General features: G+C 37.6%; 1 protein-coding gene and 1 long non-coding RNA gene across 7 annotated transcripts in view; one reads left to right on the top strand and one right to left on the bottom strand.

Annotated features, from left to right (window-relative positions):
* The window catches only part of TNR (tenascin R), a 685,145-nt gene extending 679,293 nt beyond the window's left edge, over positions 1 to 5,852 (top strand). For all 5 annotated transcript variants that reach the window (XM_074308424.1, XM_074308425.1, XM_074308428.1 and 2 more), the window contains 2 exons: positions 2,530 to 2,693; positions 3,817 to 5,852. In XM_074308424.1, coding sequence (XP_074164525.1) covers positions 2,530 to 2,693; positions 3,817 to 3,936 — 284 coding nt within the window. In that variant the 3' untranslated portion in view covers positions 3,937 to 5,852. The remainder of the gene's footprint in view (positions 1 to 2,529; positions 2,694 to 3,816) is intronic.
* A 94-nt stretch (positions 5,853 to 5,946) lies between these two features.
* The window catches only part of LOC141565418 (uncharacterized), a 135,352-nt gene continuing 122,423 nt past the window's right edge, over positions 5,947 to 18,875 (bottom strand). For both annotated transcript variants that reach the window (XR_012489018.1, XR_012489019.1), the window contains 2 exons: positions 11,466 to 11,588; positions 5,947 to 7,404 (listed from right to left, as the gene is read on the bottom strand). This is a non-coding gene — a long non-coding RNA (uncharacterized LOC141565418). The remainder of the gene's footprint in view (positions 7,405 to 11,465; positions 11,589 to 18,875) is intronic.

The following is an 18,875-nucleotide window of genomic DNA, read 5'->3' as shown; positions in this document are numbered from 1 at the left end:
ATTGTAAGTTATAAAATGCAAGAGGAGCATGATCAAAGTACTCCTTGTGAAGATTAATATAGTAATACTAGGCAAGAGGGAAAGATATTAGCATTGTTAAAGTTAACAATTAAGAGATATTATAATCATTGCAAACAAAAAAGCAATGAAAACCTGTGGTATAGCAGAAAGGAATTGGAGAATCAGAGCAATATATAGAATGAAGAAATGACAACAATTGGTGGCATTTGTATAGGGAATGAAGGGGGAGGAATTAAAGATGATTCCAAAGTTTCAGTTCTAGGAGTTGGAAAAATTGAGAGAAAAAGGAAATTGGGAAAGAGGATCCATTTAGATTGGAGAGATATGGTGAATACTATTTGGGACATATTGAGTTTGAGGTGATTGGGAAACATTCAAGTGAAAATATCTTATATATTATGGGAAATTTTGGACTAGAGTGACAGTGCATAATTGGAACTAGATATATGAAGTTGGGAATCATCCATATTGGAATGTTAGTTGAAGTTATGAGAATCAGAGCCATAGAAGCCCTCTACAGAAATAGAACAAAGGGCTTAGAACAAAATTTTGAGTAGAAGATGAAATGGGAGTTAACAAAGGACACAGGAAGAGAGCAGAGACATTGGAAGATTGTCAGAAAAAAATGGCATATCATGAAAGCCAAGAGAGAAGACATTTACAGAAAAGAGAGGGTGGGTGGTAAACAAATGCCAATGAGAGTTTAAAGGGACTGAGCATTAAGAAAAAGTCATTGAATTTGGCAAGGAGTTTGCAGAAAACTTTGTGAAAGTAATTTCTGCAGAGTCATAGGAACAAAAGTCAGATTTCAGGAAGTTAAGACAGTCACACATTCTCTGGGTGTCAGTTTTCTTATCTGTAAAAGGAAAAAGTTAAGAAAGGTAGAGTGGTTAGGAAATAGAAGCATTCCTCATGGACTGCATTGGAAGAGTGTGTTGCTCTCGGCTGACCGAAAGTAAGTTGGGTTCAGATTGAAAGTAAGTTGGGTTCAGAGCCTCAAATCTACACTGGCTGAGATAGGTACCATGAGGTATACAGTGTAGTAATATGACCAATCACAGGAGAGTCGTCAGGAACCCAAGAAGATCTCTCTTTTGTTTGTAGGGACCAAGTTGTTTGTTAGTGTTACTTAAGTAAAGGACATTTAATCTTGTTTGAGGGTGGAAGTGTCACTTTCTTGCCATAAAACCTTTAATTTACCCTAGCATAACAGACAAACTATTCAGCTTGGTTTTGTAGGCCATCCATAAACTGGTTCTAATTCACCTTTCTAGTCTTAGCTCCTAGTCTAGTCCTCTTCTTGTTCTTCACTAACTCCTAGGAAGCTGGATTTGTGGTTGATATTTTAGCTCCAATCTGTGTGGAGTTGTGATGCATTCTTCTCCACAAGCACAGTCTTCATCTTCCTGAGAAAGCTTTTCTGGAGCCGAAGGCTCAGTTAAGAAGTCATCTTATCTGATTCCCTATCCCTCTTCCATTTATTAGAGCTCCCTCCCTCCAAAATGCATTTACTTATTTGAGGGACATTATCTTTATCCACCCACATCTGAATAGAAAGAATGCTCCTTGAGAACAATGGCCTTTTCATTTTTATGTTTGGATCTATCCCCCAAAACTAGGTCTGTGTAGACATTTAATATATCTTTATTCTACCAAACATAAAGGAGCCAATGAAGTGGGAAAGATGGAAAGTGTTACAGAAGGAAAGTATATTGTAGAAATGTAGTACTAGAGGAGGAGGGATTGGATTTGGATTGTCAGAGAGAAGGGCAAGCTTTTCCACTGAACTGGAAAGGAGTGTAAGATAAAATGTAGGGAAAGTACTCTGTTAAAGCTGGAAAGAATAAAGCTTACACCAGATGCTCTCTGTCTTCTCTGTGAAGCAGCATATGAATCAACTACTGACAGGAATATTGGAGCAAGGGATTTGAAATAGAAGGAGAAAGAATTCTAAGAATTGGACTGAAGTTGTACAGTAGGGATCTATAATGGGCCAAGTAATAGGAATTATCCCCGCTTGGGAGATGGAGGTTGAGACTTCCTCAGGATCACATAGCTAGTAAATTGTATATATATATATATATATATATATATATATATATATATATATATATATATATATATATATTTCTGAGGCAATTGGGATCAAGTGACTTGTCCAGGGCCACATAGCTAGGAAGTATTAAGTGACTGAGGCCATATTTGAACTCAGGTCCTTCTGATTTCAGGGCTGGTGCTCTATCCACATGGCTATCTAGCTGCCCCCCCCCCACAGTAAATATTTAAGGTAGGATTTGAACTCAAGTCTTCCTGACCCTTAGCTGTCTCCAAATAGTTATGTGATAGACTATGGATGATGATAGAGATCAGCATGTGATGGACTGATTCCAGGTTGCTGGAGAAGGTAGCAATGGCATAGTCAACCATGGGGTATTAGATGAAGGAATCCCTTAAGAGCACATTTTCAAAGAAGAGTACCCATTAAATCCCAATTTTCTTTCTTTGTAGGGGATTCCCTTACTTATCACCAGGGGAGGCCATTCTCCACTGAGGACAGAGACAATGATGTTGCTGTTACCAATTGTGCCATGTCCTACAAGGGAGCTTGGTGGTATAAGAACTGCCACCGAACCAATCTAAATGGAAAGTATGGAGAATCCAGACACAGTCAGGTAAGGACAAATGTTGGGAAAAGGTGATGCGTTAAAAAAAATTAATCACCCTTTTAATTTTTTTTTAATTGTTTTACCCAACCAGGCACCTAATTACTGGTGTTTTCATTTAACTTAATAGAGTCTGGAGTCCCTCTGTCTTATAGTTTAGAGGGGCACAGGATTCTGAATCATTTTTTCTTGTAAATGACTACATAGAATCCCATCTCTAGGAAATCAGGAACTCAGTACAAATGATAAAATGAAAGAAGGATGGAGGAGTAGAAGCCAGAGGTAGTTTTCAACTTTATATTAGATCTGATAAGATCTTCAGCAAAATCATCCTCAAGACCTGGTCCTCTATAGCGTTCAAGAGGCCTTAGATAAAGGGAAGAAGACTAGTTCATGGGGAAAGATTCTTAAACTTGTCTTAAAAGTCATGTGCTGGCAGCAAGACCCAAGATCTGAAACAATAGGATGCTGAAGAGCCCCCTTGTGTATCCCAGATTATCAAGGTCATACATAAGCTCCTCTTCCATGATTAGTTGTCAAAGTCCCACAATAACACTGAGAAAAAAAGAGAATATAATGAAAATTGATAGGGCTTTTTAAATATTCCTTTGCAACAAAATCAGTCTCCTCTTCAACATGTAAGATTAACTGTCTGGAACCACTTACAGAAGATGTACATTTGCTCTAGTCTGTCTCTCCAAGGCACTTCTCTTACATGCCATGATTCTCCCAGAAGCAACTCTTTTATGTTCTCCACATGACAATACCATGATAGCAAATTAATTGAATCTGTAAGTACATTAGACTCTCTTAACACTTGGAAACATCTACTTGTTTCTAGCACTAAAAGCTAAAAAGGTGACTCCCAGCAAGTGGAGATAAAGAATTTCCATTTCAGACCATAAACCTATAATTCTTTGGCTGTTCAGAAAGATGGCAACACATGGAACTTAAATGGAGGGATGTTATATAAATAGAAAATCTGCAAAATTAAAATACTGGACTCATTTTGTCCTTTGCATTTTCTAAAACCACATCATTCCTCATCTCTCTCATCTCAGGATTGGACTGTGGGAATAATTGGAAAGTAAAAAACAAAAGAATATGACACCCTTATCGTTCTCCTGAACAGGGGATCAACTGGTATCACTGGAAAGGCCATGAGTTCTCCATCCCCTTTGTGGAAATGAAGATGCGGCCTTACAACCACCGGCCTATGGTTGGAAGGAAACGACGGTCCTTACAGCTGTGAGCAGAAGAGAGCCCATAAACAATCGACCTTTTCCGTCATTTGTTTGTATTTTATAATATGAAATAAGGTGGGAGGGAAATAATACTGATGTGCTATTGCAACCTACTAAGGGTATAAAAGGAAGTGGGAATGAAGCAGGAAGCCAATATAGAGGGTAGCCAGGACCACAACAATCTGCTCTCCCAGGTGATGAAATTCCAAGGTCCTGACCCTTCATCCCAGGTCTCCTTCCTATTTAACCATACTCCAACTCCTATCTAAAGGAGACAAAGGAAAAATTTCATGAAAGACCAAACCAGGGAACAAGTCCAGAAACCCTTACTATTTTGGTGGTTAGGATTTCATCTTCTCCCTCTTGTCTTTTCTCTGAGATGCCCTTCATCTTCCTAACCTGAGTCATGGTTATTGACAGTCTCCAAAATAGGGCCTCAACTCATTCATCTGGCTGATGTATTAGCCAGCTGTTAATATGAGTATGCCCTAAGTAGGAAGCCAACAGATGAGACGACTCTTAAACATAAATTTTCTGGCAACAATGTGTTGGCCTTTCACTATTCTAGTGACCTACGCTCCCTTTAAAGGATTCTAAATTCTCACTTCTGTCCTTCTCATTATTCTTACCCAAGAGGTGCTCTTTTCAGATTTCCCAGGGAGCCCCACTTCTCTTTCATCCACTAACAATGGTATTTCCCAACTGTACTTGTCATCCCTACTCCAGACACTGATTGAGAATACATAATACTTAAAATCTCTGACACTGGATTTCATATGCCATGTCATATTGCACCATAAATCTCCTTCAAGCAACCAAGTCAACCAATCAATAATTCTCTATGGAGTATCTATTATATGCTCAGCACTATGCTATGAGCTAATATAACAAAAACATAAGATATGGTCCCCACCAACAAGGAGATTCCATTCCTCAGAGTAAGTACAGAAAACATGTACCTGTGTTTCCTAAATGTTTAATCCTTTTTTTGAGGAATTGCCAACTACCACAGTCCTATATACAGTCAATATCACTGAACTGTGGGCCAACCAGTTAAACTCAAAGTAATTCCGCCGAATAACTAGGAAGCTATTCCATCAGACAGTATGGGGTAACAGTGGTAAATTTGGTCCCAGTGGGGATGAAATGACCCCATTAGTCGATGAGCTCAAGAGAAACTTTCCTCCACCTTCCTTTATTATTTACCTAGGATAGGAAAAATGAAAAGTGTCAGAGCAAATTACATCTAAAAATCCAAAGGTGAAGAGAGAACTGTGCCTACCTCCCATTTTATTAGATGCTGTATCTTCACTATCACTATTTGATTTCTTTTTTTTTTTTTCCTAAGCCTAAGAGGACAGGGAGTCACAGTGGCTATTTTGGAAGCTTTTTCTACTTTCAGAATAAATTCCAACCACATCCTATGCTAGTTGCCGAAATCTTTGTGCAGCTCCCCATCTCTCTTTCCCTCCTTTTTTCAGTTCATGGTGACAGTCCATTGACTTCCTCCATTTTCTGCAAACCTAGGGCTATATCCAGATCAGAGACTTCAGGACCCTTACCCAGCATTCACTGTTTGAGTCTGAGAGTTAGCAATTTTCTCATGAAGTTATTTGTGATCAAACACAAACTTGACTACATTAGAAAGGAACAGCAATCCCTTGGGGCTAGCTAGTGTGTCTCCTAACATATGTCTTTCTTTGAGGAGGAAATAAAAAGGTTGTTTAGATTCAGTGAGGTGGCAATCTGAGCAGTGGGCCCCTTTAACATGCTTCTTAAAATCTTGGCACACTCAGTACCGAAAAAGAGGCTAGAGCTTTCCATTTTGAATTCAGCATAGGCTCTAAATTTTTAGTAATTAAAAAAATGAAAAAAAAAAAACCTATGTGTGCATACATATATAAACAAGAAAAAACAAAGTCTTCTGGAAGAGACTTCAGTGGCCATCCAATTCAATATTTTCATTTGTAGTTAACAGACCCAAAGATGTAAAATGATTTCCAAAAACTTACATATCTGACTGAGGGCAGAGCTAGAATTATAACCCAGGTCTCAAAAAACTCCTGAGATATTGTATGTCCCATGACACCAATATACCTGTTCTGTTGAGTTGGTCAATATGTAGGCCAAAACAGTAGGAAAAACTACAGATGTTGGCAAGATAGGAATTGATTTAGGAGAAATGATCCATTTCAGAAGAATTTGAAAATTGAAAAAGATACTTCCCTTACAAAAAAATAAAAATCTGGAGTCATGTGCAAATCTCAGAGCCAAAGACAGGGAAATGGGACTTCAGGAAAGCTCTTGCTAAGTAAGACATGAATCCACTCAGTGACCAGTCATGTCAATCAGCAGGGAAACAAAATCACTTTTAACTCATATTTCTTATGGTCATGTTCATTATTGTGATGATAGTCAAGGCTGAAATTCTGAAAAAAAAGCCCATGATTTCCTTGTCCCCAGACAGCTTGTATTAGAAATGTAAACTTAAGTCAAGAAGGAACCCTAAAAACAGAATCCTGCCATTCAGTGGAAATGAGCCACACAGCAAGAACATTGCAGAAATGGCACAAATAGAACTACACTGTAATAAAAATATCATTGGCAGTTTTCCTTTGAATAATTCTGAAAAATTCCTATATTATTTCTTAAAATTGAGCCACAGTTTACCTTCTTTTATAGAACTTAGTGATCCTTTCCCATTTATGCCTCAGTACTCATATAATCAGTAGGGCATTGTAAAACACACTGACTACCTCACCACTTGCTTTCATAAACCCGTGCTTACCCCAGTACATGTTAATCAACTATCAAAATGCTCTCATCTCCTGCTTTGAGCCCTACCAGTACTGTGAACTTAACTATTTTTGAAGGACACAGCAGACATAGTCATTCGCTGATGTTAGAGCTGAGATGGACCTTAGTGGCCCAACCTCCTCATCTTACAAATGGAAAACTAAGGCTAATAGAGATTATGTGATTGACCCAAAATCCCACAGGTAGCAAGCAGTAGACAGGGAGTTTTAATCCAGATCATTCTAATCTCCAAATTAGTATTCTTCCCATCATGTCTAGGCCACCTACCAACATGATGACTATGCCCAGGATTGACAGAATTATGAAACTAAATTAACCTAAAAAAAGAAACATCAATAAATACAAATGAGTCTTAATCTTCTAATAAACAGATGAAGATTAGATAGTTAAGAAAATAGGATTGCCATTTTACTATATTTTAATTTCAAGACTGGACAAGTGGGGGCAGAAAGGGAATGATGGATAGAGAGACAGTATTATGAAAAAAAAAAAAAAACAAAAAAAAACATATGGCACAAGGGGAGAGACCAAAAACTGAGAGACATTGGGATTTCTCATCCAGACTGAGAGTGATATGATTCCTGGATGTAATCATAAATGAGGCTGACTCCATTTCAATCCTTGAAGAAGAATAATGGGGTTGGAGAATTCCAGCCAACCTAGAAAAAAAGATTTTGAAAGCTTAACAAAGACTTCTTGATAATGAGCAACAAAATAGGGCTTAAGGCAAGAAGAAATCGGGAAATAGCCTAAGGGATATAGGAAGCTACATAGTACAATGAAAAGAGAACTAACTCTAGCATCAAGAAGCCTTGGGTTCAAATCTTAACTCTGGTACTACATGAGTGACACATACACACACACATACGTGAGTCATTTAATTTCCATAGGCTTCAATTTTCTTATCTGTAAAATGATATTGTATTAGTTTGCTTCTAAGGTCCTTTCTAGCTCTAGATCTAGGAACCTATGAACCAATTCATTATCAAGTAAAGAGAACTGTTAAATTCTAATAACCTCATTCCACCTGGAAATTAGCAGGTTTCATCCAAATTTAAAAGTTATTGAAAGACAGCTATACCATGTGAAAAGCCACATGAACAATTACCTTCATGACACTTAACCAATTAATTATGGTCCCATTTTTACTTTTTAAATCTAGTCCATGAAAAGTACAGTGACTTCATGCATAGGAACCCTTATCCTTTTGGACAGGTCTATTTAATGATTTTGATAGATCTTAGGTAACAGCTCCAAAATGGAGATGTTTCAATCATTCCCACTGTGAAATGCAATCTAATCTTTGTTCTCTCCATCCTAGACAAGGAAACCATGGTGAGAAAAAGAATGGTTGAGATATGGAGTCAACTATATTAAAAGCCCCTAATTAGCCTCTGATAGAGATTTCAGGGGAAAGAAGGAAGAACTCTCAACTTCAAAATGAGCTTCTCTGACACTGAATAACGTCTTGGGATTTGTTTGAGTATTGTGGGTACCGTGCTAGTTTCTCAATCCCTTTGATCTATCTCTACCCCCCCATACCCCACCTTCAAAAAGGGGCTTCTTCTCATCAGTATTTGGTGGATGTTCTTTGTAACTTAATAGGAAGCCTTCAAAGATTAAAAAGTCCAGTTCAGTTTGAAAACCCTTTTTTTCTTCACCTCTTAAGTACTGGAGCTATATTTAATGATCTCTAAGGTCTTCTTCAACTCTCACATTCTATGACCCTCTACCACTCCTTGCCTTAGTTTGACTGAACTGCATGACCAGCCTTGGAATCTGAGGAGACTGAGCTGGTCTTGTATGATTCAGAGATTCTTCTGCCTTTCACTCAAGGTTCCCAATATTCTGATCCCCAAATCCAACCTCATATAATCCATAGTGCCATTAATTGTAATAAGGTTCTTATTTCTTAGGGACTTAACACTGATTGTATCCAAAAATCATGGACAAAACTATTTTATTGTATTCTCTGGGGAACTACACAATCAGCAAGCATAGCTGAAAAGCTTGTGCTTGTTAAAAAAAAAAAAAAAAGGTAATAACTATAAAGATTTTAGACTTATAAAACACCTTTGCTAATAATTCATTTAATTGAATATCGAAAGCCAAGGAGGAAGAGAGAAGTATTATTATTCCTGTTTTAGAGATAAGAATATTGAGGGAAAGAGATGAGTGTCTTGTTCAAGATGAAATAGATCAAACCTTGAAAACAAGCCTTCCAACTTCAAATCTGATGGTCTTTTTTCCACTACAACATCACTCTCCTCCTGCTTACTAGAACAGCAGTAAGCATTTGATTTATTTATTAAGCACTCAGGATGCTGAATCTGAGAAAGGCAATGTGCTATTAGTGGATAAAATTGGTCGCAAAATCAGGAATGCCTGGGTTTAAGTCCTGCCTTTGATAACATGCTGCAGCTAGTCACTTAACCGCTCTGCTCCAGAAAACTTTAAGACTCTCTCGGATTATAAATTACAGAGAAGGGGCCTACCTGCACTAGAAGAGGGGATTTCCTTACCTAGCAGGCAGCTTTCCATACCACGAATGTAGTATCAATCTCTAGCCTATGTGCAAGGAACTGTCCTAGGTACTAGAAGAGTCTTATGGCAATATTATATGGTTAACATAGCCATATGCAGAATTCTGGTGGACATAATTTAAAGTACCTAAATAGTGCCATGTTAAAGGGTCCTTTTCAGTGCCTCCATTCATTCATTCACTTATTAACTTCTTATTAAATACCTACTATGTGCAAAAGGAGGTAGCATAATATAGGAAATAGATAATTGACCTTGAAGTCAGGGAAACATAGGTATGTTCAAGGCTTTCTTCTGGTGCACACTAGGCATATGGATGTAGGCAAATTATTAAAACCTTCAGTGACCCAAGCAACTCTCTCAGAAATTAAGTTAAGGTTGAGTTGTATCTTTGGAGGGAGGTTCCATATCAGGAGTTCCTCAAACCAATGAAATAAATCATGGATGAGGATGGAGGATAGAGCTCTATGCTAGGCATTGGAAGAGATTTAAGACCATTGTATTTTGCCTATATAGTAGGGTCCCTGTGGTCATATTATAAGAGCTCTATGGCCAGCTTTCTAGTTACATTTTTTCCTACAACATTTATTTCCTCTACAAGCAAGCCTCATATGGATGTAAATGAGATTCCCATCAATAGTTACTGATGCATCTTAGCATTGCTCTACCCACACAAGCTCAAAGAACAAATGAAATTTAAAGAAAAAGAAACTCTCTCCCAAAAGAAGAAAAACTTCACTATGCTTCAAGTGAAGGCATTGGTATATAAGCTGTAGTGCAATTTCAGGAAATAACTATGGTTTACTCTAATTCTATCCACACTAGATTTGCTTACATGACTCTTCCCCCCTCCCCCGCCTTCCTTTGTTCTTCAAATATTTGAAGAACAGTCAAAAGATGAGAAGCTGGTGAATAGATATAAAGTCAAAGCTGGCTTTCCACAGACATCTACATATTATTAAAATTGGTCTCCAGGGTTAGTTGCATATTTCCATCAATGCCATACTTTTTTTCCCACTGAAGAGTCAACACCATAGAAATTCTAATCACAGGGTAGGTAGCTAGTTCCTCCTTTTTTTGCTTCCAGATATGAAATGGAAGGAGTAAGGCACAGCTAGGTAGCATAGTGGATTGAGAACCAATCCTAGAATCAGGAGGACCTAACTTCAAATCTAGCCTCAGATACTTACTGACCAAATCTCTTAATCCAGATAACCTCAAAAAAAGGAAGGAATAAAAAGAAATGGAAAGGGATTTGGAATTAAAAGCCTTGATTTTGAATTCAGTTCTTGTCCCTTATGAGCTGTATGACCTTAAACAAGTCCTTCTAGCCATCTGGTCCACATCTGAAAAAATAAGAGGTTATACCAGATGATCCCTAGAATCCTTTCCAGTCCTAAATCAATTGCTATTCTCTTTCTTTTAGTTAGTGAATCAGCCTTAAGTGCCATAGATTGTCTACTTTAAATTGGATAAAACTGAATCAGAGAAGGTTATCCAATGTTGTGCAGAATTCAGATGACAAAGCTGAGGAAGAAATTACTCACGGTGTTCCTCTCTAGGCCCTACTTTAGAATGTCTTGTTATCTCCATTTTTCTTTCTAGGGGGAAAGAAAAAAATAACTATTCTCAAGTTTAAGCAGTCTTGTCTGGTACCTTACTTTACCTTTCCTTTGCTGATAAATACAAAACTAGCTCTTATCTCTAGTATTTCCAATCAATTTCTCTAAAATTCCCCTCCTCCTCACCTCTAATTGATATATGATATCATCAAATCTGTCCCATCTAACTGTCCAAATGCCCTTGAGTAGCTAACAGTCTTTGAGCAGTATCATATTCGATCTAGACATAAAACATTCCCCTGGATTATTATGGCTTATTGCATAACCTCTGAATAACACTGCTCTTATTCTTTTGACAAACTCTGCTTAATATAATTGAAATAGTTTTTGATTGTCTGGATCATGAGGTTGGGCCTGACTGATGGCATGCTAGGTTTCCATTTCAAATAAATTTAACTCTCACTCTCTCAAGTCCACTGCATGCCAAATTAAAATTTTCTTGGGTTAGCATTAATAAGTTGAATTCATGTTTGCAAGGAGGTAGTATGGAAATAGGGTTGAAGGGAAGGCCTTGGGATCAGGAAGGCTGGCATTCAAGTTCCATCTCGAATACATACATTTGACATCTCTGGGTCCTCCAAGCACTTCACCAAGATTGGAAGTTGAAGAACAGATTTAGATCTGCACAGGCAGAAGGAAGTTCCTCCCCAGGACTTCTCTATCACAGTGAAATTACAGATCTGATTCAAAAAGGGGAAAAAAATCAAAATTATTATCATATAGAAAGTTCAGTAGATGGTTCTTTTTGAGGAAGAGAAATATACACATACACAAACACACACACACACACACACACACACACACACACACACACACACACACACAAGATATCTGAGATTACCTAAATAGTTCTAGAGATCCAGATGTTACATCTAGCAAATAAATGATTGACGCTGGTAAATCATTGACTCAACAGTTTCCAGAGTCAGTCATTGATGTGACATCACAGTCCTAGCTTTCTCTGAGAACTGTCTACTTGTCTTTTACTATTTTGGAGATATCTAATAAGAAGACCACAGAGATCTAAAGATTCTTTATAAGAATTCATGGATTTGTAGAACTTTATGGCTGAAAACAAAATTAAGAGAAATCAATTAATATAGGCCAAATCCCACCATTCTACAAATGAGAAAAACAAAATTCAGAGAGGGAAAATTGTTTGTCCAATGTCATATTATGATAGAAAAAGGAATGGATTCTCTAATTCCCAAGGCAATCTTTTCTGAAGTAATTTTCACACACATCTACATATTAAAATTGCTCTCCAGGGTAAGTAGCAATATCCATCAACTGCTATGCTTTCTCACTCTCCCCACTGAAGAGTCAGCACCATAGAAGTTCTAATCACAGGGCAGGTACCTAGAAACTGGCATTAATTGAGCCAAGAGGCCACTATTTTAGCATCTCCCAATCTCAAAAGGCCTTCTACTATCCTCCTTTCTTTCTCCCTCCTATAAGAAGGATATTCTACCAGCAAATCTAGTGGCCTGCTCTTACCAGTAACTTGTGTATACCCTGACAATCAATCCTAGAAATTAAGGAAATGCTCAAGTCTACATTTGGTAAGGAAAAGGACAGGGAAGAAAGGCAAAGAATCATGGAGAACTGAGGGGAGACTGGTTACAGATATCATCTCTTCTAGCTTCTTAGAAAATTAATTGCTAATCCTGCTTCCATAAGAGGGACTTACTTGCCACATAAAGAAGTGAAAAGAAGTGGAGCAATAATGAGGAACACAGGCCATGGGGAAGTTTTCTTAATTCTTTTAGGCAAAGCATCCTCTTTCCTTTCATCTCCCACTTACTCCTTTTCACTGATGCTCTTGGTGGGGCATCTCAGGTCCAGCCCAGAAGTGGTATGATCACTTTCATTCTCAGCTCATGTGGGTCTATTTTGGGAACAGCAAGGATGGGCTTTGAAAAATCATATCCCTTTGCCCTTTATAAACTATAAAATAATAATTTTTTAATCTCTCAAAGGAGTGGGATGGAACATAAAAACTAGGGCTACCTCAGTACCAGTTATGCCATTGAAAAACTCCATTTTTCAGTATAAAGCCTAACTAGAGAAATCAACTCTTTTTTCACTTCTTCCCTCTTAGCTTTTCCTTGCCTGGAGCCACTCCCTCCTCTTCCCCCAAACAAACCCACCCTTAGAAAACTGATCATTCTGAGGATTACAGGATTCACAATTTAAGTGGTGAGTTCTCTAGTTAGTCTTTAAGCTCTCATATATACCATTCATACTCATGAATCCTACTACCTTATTTTCAAATGGCTAAAAAACCCCAGAGGCCCCAAGCATGGTGTTATATCTGGGAGGGAGTCATTTGCCCTGAGTTCATGGCAAATAAAACCTACACTATCCTTTACTTCACTGTCCCAGAAAGAAACACCAAGACACTAGAGCCCCTGATCCCTTCACTTTTGTGTTTATGGTTTTAACTTTTATCAGTCTTTTCAAGAAACAAACAATAACCAAAACAACTTACTGATTTTGTAGCTACGGTATGCTGAGACAGCCTTTACTTAAAAGAAAGAAGGGCAGGAAGGAACAAGGAAGAAGAGGAGATATGGACTCCTCAGATCAATGGATATTTTGATGAACTAAAATAAAATAAATAATGAGAACAAAGGAAAAACCATCCTCCCAACCCTTCCATGGAAATGTAGCTCAGAGAATGGGATCTACGCTTGTTAACCATTGTTAACTAGTATTTTTAGTCCTGATTGCTCTTAGCCTCTGTATAGTTCCTTTTTTAATGCATTTTCTATTCGTTAATAAAAGATTCTGAAGGACTGACTTGTGTCTTCTGGATTAGATGGGGAAGAATGGGCAGTCATTCCCTATTTGTGCTTGACCCACCTGAAGGCCTTTCTGGTGTTTTTTGTTTGTCTTATAATTTCCTCCTACCAAAATTCATTCTCTATGAATCTTCAGTGTTTTTCTTCTGGTCTTGTCATTGTTCTTGATCCTGGATCCCTACCTTTCCATTACCTAGATGATCCATTATCTGTATTTCTTCCCCTTGGGGGTTGTTTTCTTAGGAATTTTGTTGATATTTTATATATATTTAATTTGCCAGAATTACTCCCACTGATGATCAAGCTGCTCCTCCTACCATCAGCTAAGCTGTTGCCTTTAAGTAAGTCTGGTGGTACCCCTCTACTATACACTCTACTGTGAATATGCTCCCTCATTCCCCAGATCCAGCTGCAATAGGAGGCTGATCTCCCAGATTCGAGCGCCATCTATTGGTAATGACAGAAAAGACTAATCTACCCAACTTGGTTGAGAGTCCTAAAGTTTCAGAATTTATGGGTCATCTATTCCAATTACAGATGAGGAAACTGAGGGCCAGTTAGGTTAACTTTCTCTCCCCAGCTCACACAGATATTGTTAAAGGAGAAATTTGAACCCAAAACCTTTTATATCAGAACCAGTGGTTTTCCACTGGATAATGTTTCCTCCTTGGAGCTACAAGTTTTCTTGCCTTGCTTTGGCACTGACCAGGTGACCTAAATCCTTGGAGTACGGTTTTCAAGTCCACAGATTTCTCATTGCAAACTGAGCCTTGGACCTTAAGCCCCCAAGCTTACGAAGGCTGAAGAACAGCTTTCCCCTTCTCTGACCTGTAAAGATCAATTCTCTAAAGACCTATTTTTCTAAAGATCTATTTTTCCCTCATATATCTGTTTGTTTTTCATACTTCAGTTTTCCTTGAGGAACTATGAAGAAAAAAATTATCTCTGTGTATACAGAGAGGCAGATAGACATAGAGATTTATATAAAACAGAGAGAATTTTTATTAACTACTGACTGCAACCTGTGTAAATAGCCATTAATTTAAGTTCCCAAAGTAATAGGCCATTTTTAAGATGCCATTTGGGGGATACAAATGAAGGCAACCAAAAAAAAATCTATCCTCAAGGAGCCTATATGCTGATGAGGAAAGATAATATATAAAAGGGAATTAGGAAACTGGAAAGGAAAGGTGGCTACCATGTGTGATGGTATGGCTGAAGATGTCCTGAAGGAGCAATGGAATCTCCCCCACCTCAACCAAGCAAGATAGACCAAAACTGGCCTGTCAAGGCTCAGAAAAGCTCCAAAAGTAGAGATAATTCTCATATAGGGAGGGAGCAGAAGTGATGACTGAAGTAAGTCAAGTGTGGAAGGCATTATCAGAGATGTCCTTAAGGATGGAGTTGATCCACCATATTTACCTTAACCTCCAAGAGGGCTATTTACATCCCAGACAAAAATATTAATCTCAAGACCAGAACAGAGAGAACGAAGCTTAAGATTACAAAGAACATAGATGCCAGATAATCATGGGTTTTCATGAAGTAGGCAAAGTTCTCAGCAGGCAAGGTATCCTAAAATCCAAAGCTAAAAAGGACCAGATTTCTCTGTCACTTCCTCTTGTTAAGAAAGAGAAATGGATAAACTGCCAGGAGGAAGGCACAGTTGTTAATAAACCACAAATGAGGAATTTATTATTCCTGGGCCCTCCCAAATCTCTTAACACTGTGGAAGCAGACAGAGGAGAAAAGGGAAAGGAGCAGCTGCTTCAAAAAGGGATGTTACTCTTCCCCAAAAAAGGACCTAGAAAAGCAGAGAACACTTTGTCTTTCTGGTCCCACTCCTTTCTCAAGCCCTCTGCCTCGCACCCTCCCAAATAAACCAATTTCCAAGGCATCCAAAAAAGGAGTCTTTTACAAATCAGTCACATTCCTGGGACCAATTTGAGTGCCAATCTAGGAGCCAATGCTAATTAGTCCCCTGTAGCAAATGATTCAAAGAGGGGAGGAAAGAGAATACTTGAACAAAATTCAGGGAGGCCTGAGCCCCCCACTGCAGGAAATTTGGCAGGATGAGGGGTAAGGCATCATATGTGGTGGCAGTCAGTGGGGTTCCCCCACCCTGAACGAAGCCCAAGGTAGCTCCAAGAGCAGAAGTAATCCTCCCAATAAAAAGAGGAGAGAATCTAAGAGATTGTATAGTGTTTTAAAAAAAAAAAAAAAAGTATCAGTGACTATTGTTTATCCTTGAGATAGCTAAATGCTAACTTTCTGTTCTTTCTTATGTCTGTGTAATTTGCCCATTGCATAACACCTCTGGGTGCATTTACAAGCCATCTGAACACAGATTTAATTGTTGCTGCATTGTGGGAGCCAAGAACTACCGCGGGTAAAATTAAAAGTGGTTTATTAAGCAAGAAAAATGTTCCCAGCATTAGTAGTCAGTGCAGATACCGAAAAATCTAAACAAAGTGACTGTCTCTTTGCTGAAATTGTTACAAATGGGTGACCCATAATGACCAGTCACAGATTTAAATAATGATTTCTCCTGCCAATCAGTAATAGGATACTATTGTTATGAAAAAGCTTAATATTGGATGTGGCCTATTATATTATGTCAGTAGACCTTGGTCCAAATCTCAGCTTTGCCACAAGGTCATCTGGCTAACCTTGGATCAGTCAACCTCTAAGAGCTTCAGATTCCTCATCTGTGAAATAAAAATTAAGACGTTCTTCAAGATTGCTTCCAGGTCTATTCTTAAATCCATTCAAGTTCCTAAGGAAAAGTATAAAACAATTATCACTTGGCTGTATTACTCAAAGCAAACCCTCCCTTTTCCTTATTTCTATGTTTATCAGCACCAGCACTATAGTCAATCACATGATTTGTTGAGCATTTTAAGCAAAAAGGTGCTGTGTCATCTCTAGGAAACCAAGGAAGTCTAGTTCTGTGACTTTGGAAAAACTCGTTTAAGATCTGAAGAATCTCAATTTTTTTCCTCTCTATTAAGAAGTGCGGTTAGATTTCAGTTTCATTGCAATTATTGTCCCTGCCCCACCAAAAGTTTACTCTTTACCACTCTCTACCCACAGTTTACACTGATCAGAACCCTCACATTAAAGTTTCTAAAAATGCAATATGCAAAATCCCTAATTTTAGAAGTTGGCTAGGTGGTACAATGGGACAGTGCTGGATTTGGATTCAGGAAGAATTTAGTTCAGATTCTGCCTCAGAAACTTCACTAGCTCTGTGACCCCAGCCAAGCCGCTTAACCTGTTTTGGTTTCATCATCAATGAAAAAATAAGGCTAATAATAGTGCCTAGTTCTCAAGATCATTATTAGGATCAAAGAAGATAATAGATACATGAAATTTCTTTTTAAGTCTTTAATGCTAATTATTACTATCTTTTTTTTTGAGATATTAGGGATGGGATAAAGAAAAGCACTTAATATTAATAGGTTAACAATATTTATTGATATTATAGTATTAATAATATTGAATAGGAAAGAGGTTAATAATAGGTTATTAATTAATGAGTTAATAATTGTTATTATTAATATTATTTATTGATATTATAGAATTACTGATAATGGGGTAGGGGAAAGAGGTTAATACTGATAGGTTAATAATTATTAATACTATTATTTATTGATATTATAGCATAATTAATATTGTTACTGATATTTTAGTTAATTCTAAGAGGTTAGTAATAACAAAAGAGAATTTTATATAAAATGCCTACTATGGGACAGGCATTTTGCTAAGCACTTTTTGAAAAAATTATCTCATTTGAACCTCACAACAACCCTGTGAGGTTGGTTCTGGGTTTTTTTGTTTTTGTTTTTGTTTTTGCCTATTTTATAGTCAAGGAAACTGTGACCAAAAAACCCTGAGATTTTATTAATTACTTGTTGAGGTTCACACAATTAATAAGTATCCGAGGCTAGATTTTGTTCTTAACTCCCAACCCAGCATTCCATTCATTGTACCATCTCACTGCCTCATGACTAGCATTGCAAATGATGGAAAAGCACAAAGTAAAATAGATTCATAAGTTAGGACATTGCATGTCATGTCTTAATGTCAATAATAATGGAGCATATTTCAAACATTGAGTGAAAGGTCACTCCACATAACTTATAAAGCCTTCCCAAGGGGCATAATGTTGCTAGGGCTTCTTCCTTCAGGGCTAGTACCTTTAAGTTCAGTTCAAAATATATTTATTATGTGCCTACTGGATGCAAAGCACTGGGGAATAAAGATGTTCTTGAAAATTTTACGGTTTAATAAAGGGGACATATATAAAGGAGGATAGCATAAGATAAAAATATAATGAGAGCAAAGGAAAGGCCACACCAAAGTATTATTAGAAAAAGAGTTTGACTTTCACTTCAAGGAATTGGGGGGCTTTCCTTGAAAGAGGACAACCAGTTAGAGGTCCAAGGTCCAAGGTCAGCCAGATGACCTTTGACCTTATTTGAACCAAGGTCTACTGCCCTAATATAATAGGGGCAATAGAAAATTACTTAAAGGAAGAGAAGAATTTAAATAGTGGAGTAGAAGGAGGCACTGGAGATGTCCTGCCTGGATGCAATAATTCAAGAAAATGAAGAATAGCATTAGGTGACAATGTGTTAGTCTAATTGGGTTGGAATATAAAATATGGGGATGAGAATGATTTTTGTAACAATTTTCCAAAACCATCCCATCCTATTTTAGGTTTGATACTATAATTAGATATAATCAAATCTCACTTAATCAGTGGCTTTAGACAAAATACAAAAACTGGATTGATATTGCACAAAAATTGTTTGGAGAAGAGAGAACTCAGCTGCACTTCAGAGATCACCTATAAATGAATAGGCTAGTTAGAACAAGATTTATTCAATTATTTAGAGCTAACCTCCCTGAGAAGAAAATGCTTAAGAAGGAAGAAGATGTCTCAGCTCTAGCTACAATCTGGGTCTCCTCCCCTCTCCTTTGACCAATGTTCCTTATGATTTTGATGGATTGCCCATGTTTCCTTCAATGTACCACCCACAATCCCAGATCAACTGATGGTAGTATCTACATCAGAAACCAAGGACATATGGATGTAGATTCACATACTTAAGAGGAATACCCTAAGCATCTCACAAATGGAAGAAAAGAAATTCCAGT

The sequence above is a fragment of the Sminthopsis crassicaudata genome, chromosome 4 (genome assembly GCF_048593235.1).
Source record: "Sminthopsis crassicaudata isolate SCR6 chromosome 4, ASM4859323v1, whole genome shotgun sequence".
In the NCBI taxonomy this organism is placed as follows: domain Eukaryota; kingdom Metazoa; phylum Chordata; class Mammalia; order Dasyuromorphia; family Dasyuridae; genus Sminthopsis; species Sminthopsis crassicaudata.
The sequence above is the reverse complement of the archived record's forward strand: the minus strand, read 5'-3'. Positions and strand labels throughout refer to the sequence as shown.